The sequence below is a fragment of the Haplochromis burtoni genome, unplaced genomic scaffold (assembly GCF_018398535.1).
Source record: "Haplochromis burtoni strain Fernald_Lab_line unplaced genomic scaffold, NCSU_Asbu1 Contig_216, whole genome shotgun sequence".
Taxonomy (NCBI): domain Eukaryota; kingdom Metazoa; phylum Chordata; class Actinopteri; order Cichliformes; family Cichlidae; genus Haplochromis; species Haplochromis burtoni.
In genome coordinates this window covers 405,314-414,645 of record NW_024582577.1, presented here as the reverse complement: position 1 = coordinate 414,645, position 9,332 = coordinate 405,314, and the positions used below count along the sequence as shown (strand labels likewise).

Below are 9,332 nucleotides of genomic sequence, written 5' to 3'. Positions count from 1 at the left end.
GGGGGGGGCGACTTTTAATCCTTCACTTGATCATAACACAGCAAAACTAGGTTTGGATGCCCTGTTAGACATGGTAATTACACATATCTGAGTAAGTGAGGCACTAGTTTGTGTATTTTTAGACACTTGCCGAGGCTGCTTTTTCAACATTTCATTTTTATATAAGTCTGTGATTACTTACTTACTGCGTTGCATCTGTTTACAGTTATTTATTCATCTGCTGGGACTTAAATTTAGCTGCTCTGGCGAAATGATGGTTTCCACTGGGGTTTTAGCTACCATCAGAGGATCTCTGGTTTCATATGAAAGTGCTTCCCCCTATGGACGACTGTCGGTACTACAGGAAACACATTTGGTCTCCTAATTGTGCTCCAGCTCCAGCATGCGTGATATGGTTGACTGGGCTTGTTGTTCTATTCTGTTTTGTTAGTACAGTTTCGTTGCCATCTGAAATGCTTTTGCAGCTGAGAATCCACCAAGATGCCCCTCAGGAAAAATAATAATATTATATATTTTTTTAAATGTTGTTTATTCATAAAGGAAAGAATCCTATTAGCAGAATCAAAGCGTGGCTAGGCTGAACAATAGCCTTTAGGAAAATATAATTAGGGCAAGGTTAGCTGAGGCTACCTAGTCTCATTTCCTCCAGTATCCTCTTTTATTAGTAGCTTTTCCAGATTTTTTACCTCTGGTGAGGGATTTAAGTTGATTTATATCCATATCCACATGTTGAACAGCCTTTGTATCTGAGTCTACTGACATACACATACAGACAAACACACACACACACACATACACACACACAGACTCATCCCAGATGGAGACAGGCACGGATTAGTGAAGATTTTACTTCATTTAATAAACAATTGAATGACACAGTTCTGAGGATAAACCTGCTCAAAGAAGCACAAGAATAGTCTGGACTTAGAAGACTACAGGTTATTATCGCGCTTCATCACAAAATCTCCGTGTATCATTCAGAAATGCTGTTTGCATGCACTGCTTCTGCAAGCTCTCTGCAGCAATTCATAGCAAAAAGCGACCTGCAGAAAAAAGCTGGTCCTCTCTAATTGGGCCTTTTGTACACGTTGTATTTTGATCAGCATACACTGAGCATGTGACCATTTAGAGAAGTCGGAGATACGCCACACAGCTGCATCACAAACAAGACCATTTATGTAATAATATTACACAATTGTTGCAGCACGTACATATTGCTTTATTGATGGGCATGACAGTAAAGACGATAGCTGGTGGAAATGAAATCAGAGAGCTAACAGGATTTGCGAGGGAAAAATCTATGTTTCAGATCTGAAAATAGATGATTTCGCTGTACCCTGGGCTGCTGTACATTACCAATCAAAAACAGGCTGATCTGACGGCTGATGTGGGCATGGCGGTGGTGATGATGATGGCGATAAAGATATTAATCTCATGCACACATGCCCAATAGATGGCTTTACTCCTCAACATGGCTGGCACGAGCAAATGAGGAACAAACAGGAAGAATGTTTTCCTTTCGTTTACATGTCACAGTATAAATCACAGCTTTTGACATGTTTACATGTGTTGATGAAAAATAAAAGCAGGGTAGATCTCCCCTCAGTTGGTGACGTCCCTTTTATCTACAACCAACACTGTGTCCGCATTTTAGCATTCAATATTTATGCGATTAGATGCCAACAGATGATGAGCTTCAGTTTGAGTATGAATGAGCAGCTCTGCTACATCTACTAATTGTAAGCGTGCCTCTGTAGGATTGATACATTTAAGGGTCTTATTAGTTTCAGTACAGCCTACTGAAAGGTCAAGGTTCACCTGTGTATTTGCACATTCACCCAAAGGGAGATCAAACTACACTGCCCCTCATGTGCACCACGTGATCGCAATCCAAAAAATCCACCCGACATAAGAGGTGTTAGGGTTGGATGCAGGAGTCAAGTTGCTTTCTGCCTTGAAAAATATTTTTTAGATAATTTTCTTCTATCTAATGTTTCTGATTGCATCATTTGCAAACAGGTTCAGCTGAGGTCACCCTAACCCCGTAACCACCCCACAGTTTTGTAATTGAAAAGCCTACATGTTGCTGTGATGATCGTGACCCTGGTATTGGTGGGAGAAATGATCGTGTGTTACATCATATCTGTGTACAGCTGAGCTCTTTTGCTCACATGAGGTGAGAGGATTGAGTCTGAGATTGTTGAGGGATTAGTCAGAAAGACTTACCAGATTCAGAGATTGAGAAATTAAGGGATAGGAGCACCACACTTGCGGGGTCACATTGTCCCAGGAGGAAAAAAGAAAGCACTGAGTCACTGCAGGAAAAAGTGCATGTGAAAAAAAAACAAAACCAAGTTCTGTTTCATTTTTTGGTGCTTTATACATGCACACACACTTTCCTCCTTTTCATCTGTGCCCACACCACCACCCTCTGACTAATTCTCCTGCCCCTGCATGGCTTCACTGTGGGAGAGAAGGAAGGCGTGTCTGCATGAACAGATGTGGGGATCTCAGCTGGATGTCTATGGATCATAACGCTGCCTCCCATTCCTCTCTGCTACGCCCTGCCATCCATTTGAGCGCAGGAGGGACACTTTTCACTGTTTCATTTGCAGCATTTAAAGGATATAGCAGCAGTGGGTCTTTTTCACGTCCTTGGCTTTAGTTTTTAAAGCAAGCTCCAAACTGGAGACTCAGACGGAGACCAGCTGCTGGGATCAGTTGATCCAGCTTCAGGTGTCTGGTTCGGGTGACTGGGCACCCTGTGAGTTCAAAAAGATCTCTTTTGTGTTATCGTTTCCCACAACCTGTCTTCATATCACCATGACTGCTTCATTATCATCATTCCACCTCCGTCGTTTCGTCTTTGGTTTCTTTTCTATGTGCAAATGTATTTAAGAGTTTAAGAGGAAGCATTTTCCAACCACATCAGCTTCATCCGAATGTTAACAGTAGTGAGATAGTGGACACTTGTAAATATGACTTTTGGTTGATGAAATTAGTTTGAGATAAGCCAAAATTCTACTTTCTTTACCTCTTAAACCTGTATCAGATGCAGATGAAGAACCAAATATAGCGTTTTAATTTGCATCTTAACAATGAAACATTGCTGGTGGGTGGTGTGTGTGTGTGTGTGGGGGGGGGGTCAAACGAGTGAAAAGAAAAGCGTTAATATCCTCCAATAAAAATAAAGAGTTACAATTTTCATGTATTGATACGAAGGGTTAAGTTTGTTTTTCTCCTTCACCATTTGCTCGTTTCCCATGCAGAACAGTAGAGACTTAATCTACTGTAGTGTAAATCTTTTATGAAGACTAAATTTGAGAATTTAGAGGCTGGGTGTGTGGTGATTTAGATCTTTGTTGATTTGGCAGTACTAATGTCCGCTTGTTTTGCCATACATAATAACTTAAGAGATACTGATTTAAATTAAAATTGTCAAGAGTGCTCAGATCAGAGAAACTAGAGTAGTAATCTCCACCTTCTGCAATGTTATCATTGAGTTTTTACTACATATGAAGATGTTACAATGAAGCCATTAAGTCATTTGACAATTTTAGTTATTGTTTTTGTGCTGTTCAAAAGTTTTTATGCCGCTAATTTTGGTTCATCCAGTTTAAAGAACGATGAGCATACGCCACTTATGCCACCGTTTACTAGTCCTCCTGTTCTAGTCGTGGCCAGATTTTAGTGAAACTTACTTAAAAATACACAAGTTGTGTTCAAGGTCAACTCACATTTGTCAAATGACGGGCAATAACCTGGGAATTGTGAAGGATCATGAGATGGATGAGCTGCTACGTCTCTGATGTTCTGGTTTCCTGAGTAGTTCTTTTCATATTGCAGATCAAAACAACTGCTACGAAAAAAGATGGTTAATATCACTCAACTAATATCTCTTACATGGCCATGACGATGGCAGACATTTACAGAACAAAAACAAAAGAAAACGGATTATTGAGATTCAGACAACTTAAAATAGAATCAGGGTGATTTTTATACCAAAGTATTATTAAAAATTATTGCTTCAGCTTCTTATATCAGTGAAAGTCAGTGCTGCTTCTCTCTTCTTAATATTATTATGTGAATATCTTTGATATCTTCCATGACTGCAAAATAATGATCTCTTGTTGGAGCCCTGCAAAAAATGGATTCAATCTAATCCCCAGAAATAAGTCGAATAAAACAAACGCAAAAGTTAAACTGACTTATTGTGTTGCCATAGCAACCTGGCTTTCTGCAAAAAGCAGTCAAGGCTGCTGTTCAGCTGCTCCGTCGAGGTCATGATAAGAAGTGCTTTTTAAACCCTTGTTATCACTGTTTGGGTTCCAGGTGACACAACGAAGGTGGAGTTCCCCAGAAAAGAGATGGAGGTGGTACAAGGCCAGATGGTGGTGTTACAAGCGTGGTACAGCCCCAGCGCAGACATTTCCAAAAACTCTGCCATTTGGTACTTCTCTGGGAACGAGTCCAAGCAGGTGAGAAGGGAACAGCCGAAGCAGTGTAACGTTGTGCTGAATAGCTGCTCTGACCTCTGGTGCAAAGACAATCGAGAGCCTCTTTAAAGGGATTAGAGTAAAGTACGGTTTGCTGGTTGGTTCTCTGGCAAGCGCTACAGAAGCTTTACATCTAATGCAAAAACTATTAGAGCTCAAACAACGAACTGAACCACTTTGCGTAGATTATTTTCTATTATACAATATCAGTTTAAAGACTGTATTTAAAGCTGTGTTTAGATCTTCTTATTGTTTAATTTAAGCAAGAGGAAGAGAGTAATGTTGCATTGCATGACAATGTTACATTCTGACTCACCCATAGAGATTTGTAAAACATGTTGATATGTAGAGATTAGGATTTGTTCTAAAGCCACTGTCTAATTCATAGTGGAAGGAAGAAGGGGAGGGCGTTAGGAAGGACAATATGCCTCTAATGACACTTGAGCCCTACATTGTGCTGTACCTGTCTTACATAGCACACGCTGCTAGTGAACTTGCACATGCCTGCACATGCACTATGTTTGTGTGTGTTTATATGATTAATATTATCTAAACAGTTTCCGATGCCTGTGAGATTATCTCAAACAGAAAATCAGGCTAAAATTCAACATCCACCATCTGTAGATGCCAGGATTATCTTTATGAAGGACATGGTAATCTGCACATCTTAATATCAGGCAGAATTCAAAAAAATTTTCATTTGAATGAAATAATCCATATCGATGTAGTGATGTCTGTGTTTCTGTGGACGTGTTCTCTCCGTGCAGGTGATAAACTTTAGCTCAGGTGAGGTCGGACACGGTCAGAACGAGTTCACAAAAAGAGTGGGCTTCAGTGTGGCCATGCCCTCGGCCAACCTCTCCATCTACATCAATAACACCCAGGAATCCGACTCTGGTCGCTACACGTGTATTGTCATCATCCCCGGAGCTCCTGGCATTTCTGGGGAGATGAGCCTTAATGTCAAAGGTAATGGTCCGCAGCGTCAGAGGAATTTCAAAGGTTAGATGTAATCAGAAAGTCTGCAGTGCAGCTCACACACTTCCTCGGATTTGGAAGTTCAGGCGAAGTAAATGCTAAGCATATTTTAAAGGATTTAGGATTAGACCAGTCTGTCAAAAATCATATATTTATATGAGAAAGCACTGTCCACATAAAACTCATCTGCTGTTTAGGGATTCGCTGGGCTCTCAGGTTGTTATGTCATCCTCCAGCAGCAGATTGAAACGTACTTTTTTTTTGCGGCGTGGCTACTGCCCTGAGACATTTCCACATTGCTGGCGCTGCATTACAACTACCATAGAAGTTCACTAAATGGGGCTGCTGGTGTAGCTTCTTATCGCACATGTTTTAAATCACTAACATTATCTGTCCCTCTGCCCAGTCCCTCCTTCTCCCCCAGTGTGCACCATGACAGGGAACCCAGTGGTGAAGGGCAATGTGACTCTGAGCTGTAAGTCCAGTCATGGAAAGCCTGTCCCTCAGTACAAATGGACCAAGGCTGCACCGATGTCTGAGGTCTTCTTCTCTCCAATGCAGAGTAAGTATTTTCCCAGCACGCAATGCCTAAACTTAAATTACTCGTCCCCCCTCCTGCCTGCAAAAACAACTCTCCACCCACTCCATATTTGCTCACTTGATGTCATGTTCATCCTTTCAGGTTATGTTTGCCCAGGTTTTGCATCAGCACTGAAAAAAAAAGTCCCCATCGAGCAGTGTGCTCTGGTGATTATACAAAGACTGTAAGGACCTGTTTCACAGGTGTCATACTGTGGCAGGAAAAAGCACACTGATCATTTCAGGTTCCTGCTGTTGTTGCTAGTTTGCTGTGGTGTTTCACTGATGCAACTGATGGAACAGAGCCATCCTTAAAGAAGCTGGTTTCACTTTGGCTTTACCTCAGCAACATGGGTTCAGAATGTCTCCCATTAAAGATGAATGTCTCAGAGGTAAACATGGTAATACCTGAGCAAAAGTGTTTTTATTTCTATTATTCATTAACTTAGTGTTTCACAACAGGAAGAGTTATTCAAACTAATTTCCAGAAAGAGTTATCATACTGAGAATACAATAGGATAGCGGAAACTCTTCCAGTATGTTGGACCAGGTCACTTTCCATATTCCGCTTAATTTTCTGACTGTAAATCTCTATATGCGTTTTCATGCTGTGTCAAAAATGAAAGACCAGAGGAATTCATAGCCTTATAGAAACTGTGCAGCAGTCAAAGACAAGAAGGGAAGAGCAAGTGCTTTGATGCCCTTTTCCCCAGTATTTTGCCTCTCAGCCATCACACCAAGGTGTTTGGGTTGTTTGAAGCCTGAGAACAGGAGAACAGGAACTAAACAAGACCAAAGAAAAATAGCCTCTGCTTGGGTTTAATGTTATCCTGAGACTTTCAAAATAATATCATTATTAATCATAATCAATAAGTCAGCTATTTAACAAAAACTTTGAATTAACTGTTGAGGAATTACAGATATTTTTTATAGTCTCCCATTTTCAGAGGATCAGAAGCTGTGTTTCCTCCCTTAAGATGCTCTGCTAAGCCGTTACTGCTGCCACCTTCAGTTGTTGCTTGTTTGCACCTCTCAGCCTCACATTTATTTTCTATACCCAATTTCGTTGCCTTGAGATACTCTTGGGATGCTTTTGCAGTTTGCTTTTGGTCATCATCCATTCGCACTTTACTGCCTGATCAGTTTTGCAGCATTTGGCTGAATTTGAGCAGAGAGTGTAGCAGCAGTCACATCATCAAAAAACAATAGTGACCCAGTTCCACTGTCCACCTTACATGCCCACGATATAACCTTGTCTCCACCATGTTTGACAGATCATGTGGCATGCTTTGGATCATGAACTGTTTCTCGCCTTTTCCATATTTTTATTTTCCTGTCATTCTGGTACAAGTTAATCTTGGTTTGATCTGATCAAGGAGGGTTTTTTTTTTCTGTTTTCAACCATGGAAATAATTCTGTCGTCATCCACTTTAGTTGTTTTCTGTAGTCTATGGGCCTTTTGGTCTTGGTGAGCTGATCAATTTGTTTCTTCTTTCTTTCTTAAGATTGTACCAGATTGTTATTTAGTCACTCCTGAAGCTTTCGCTGTCTGATGGGTTTATTCTGATTTTTCAGCCTCTCCCACTTTTCCTGAAATCTCTTTGGGCCTCATGTTTAAAATCACCATGAAAAGCTATAAGATATAAATTCAAGACCTTGAAACTTCACATATTACATCTGCTTTGTTTCATGAAATAACAAGAAATCAGCCATAAAACCGCTTGATGGAATTGATGGAACTATTTTAAGCCTCTGAAAATAGTAGACTATGTATAAAAATGGCTGTAATTCCTGAAAAGTTCATGCTAAATTTGTTGTGCAACCCTTTAAATTAAAGCTGAAAGTCTGCACTTCCGTCACATCTTAACCGTTTGATTTTAAATCCTCTGAAGAGGCAAAAGTACAAAAATGTTGTCTTTAATTATGGAACTAACTGTATCTTTTAAAAAAGGGCCACCAGTTGTTATTATGGTCACATACTTAGTTAATCAAGTTTCAAAGTTTAGCAAAATCACACATTTAAAAATAACAACTAGGAAAAAAATAACCCGCTAACAGAAATAACAGAAACCTTGCTCGTCTCAGTTTATCCACAAAAAACACATAGATGACAACTTGAATATGCAAGAACCAAATCACATAATCCTGCTGAGTTCAGAGAATTGTTTTATTGAAGTGATGAAAGTGAATTGGAACACATGGTCAAAGCCTGCCAAAAAGACCATAAGACGTGGAGATTTGGTACTCTGTTACAGAGCAAAGCATCTTAGATCGTTGGAAGAAAGCTGTACTTTCTTAATGATGAGTTTTTCTGGGAAGGGGGTGACCCCAGCACTTCTAAATGTTAAAACACTGGTTCAGGAAACATGTCCCCGGATTTAAATCCCTTTTAAAATCATCAGTGAGATTTAAGCAAAACAGCTGCAGCACAAAAGGAAAGGAATATTAGTGAATTCAATATTAGTGAATATGAGAATATTAGGAGCAGAACACAAAAGACAGGAACGTTTGTCAGAAACTATCAGAAATGTATATTAATCATTATAGCAAAATGCACTGCTTGATCGTCACAGTATTGCACACAGTCCGTTAAACCTCGGGCATATCAGTCTGTCCAGTTAGGACTGATAGATCATTATGAATACATTTAGTGCAAATGAAAGAGGGTTTTACTTGTAGTGGCCACAGATTGTTGCTCTCTCCTTATCCCTCCTGATTGAGTTTGCTCTAGTTTTGTTTTGTGTTGGTGCCCTCTTCACTACTGGCCAACAGAGTTAATTGCATCTCCCATGACAGTCTATCAGTCATTACATGAGGACGTAGACAGAGCCGTAGAAGTGCATCAACCAGGAGGACTGGTATATGCTCCTTTGTGCCAGGAGGAACAGAAGGACCGCTGACAGAGCCCTACAGAATGACCTCCAATGGGCCGCGTATGTGCATGTTTCTGACCAAACTGTCAGAATCAGACTGCGTGAGGGCAGCATTAGTCCCAAATGTTCTTTAGAAGAACCTGTCCTCTGTGCATCTGCCAAAGAACAGCAGAACTGGTAGGACTTTTCTCTCAAAATATGACAATAGGTTCACACTGAGCAGATATGGATGGTGTGAAAGAGTCGGAAGACGCTGTGGCGAATATTATAATGCTTCCAACATCATCTGTGAAATGAATGGGGCACCAGTGATCGACCTGCCAGTTCTAGTGTTCGGCTGCGTGATGTCAGTCTGTGAACACATGCTGCACTAAAGGATGTCGATCCCTATCATCTATCACCTCCT

At 40.5% G+C, this 9,332-nt stretch overlaps 1 protein-coding gene across 3 annotated transcripts in view; it reads left to right on the top strand.

The window, feature by feature from the left end:
• esamb (endothelial cell adhesion molecule b) overlaps positions 1 to 9,332 on the top strand; it is a 53,810-nt gene that overhangs the window by 34,822 nt on the left and 9,656 nt on the right. For 2 of the 3 annotated variants that reach the window (XM_005937884.2, XM_005937885.2), the window contains exons 2-4: positions 4,333 to 4,478; positions 5,264 to 5,465; positions 5,881 to 6,036. In XM_005937884.2, the coding sequence (XP_005937946.1) occupies positions 4,333 to 4,478; positions 5,264 to 5,465; positions 5,881 to 6,036 (504 nt within the window). Of the gene's footprint in view, positions 1 to 2,344; positions 2,765 to 4,332; positions 4,479 to 5,263; positions 5,466 to 5,880; positions 6,037 to 9,332 lie in introns of those variants that run through there. The other variant, XM_005937886.3, reaches the window with a different exon arrangement.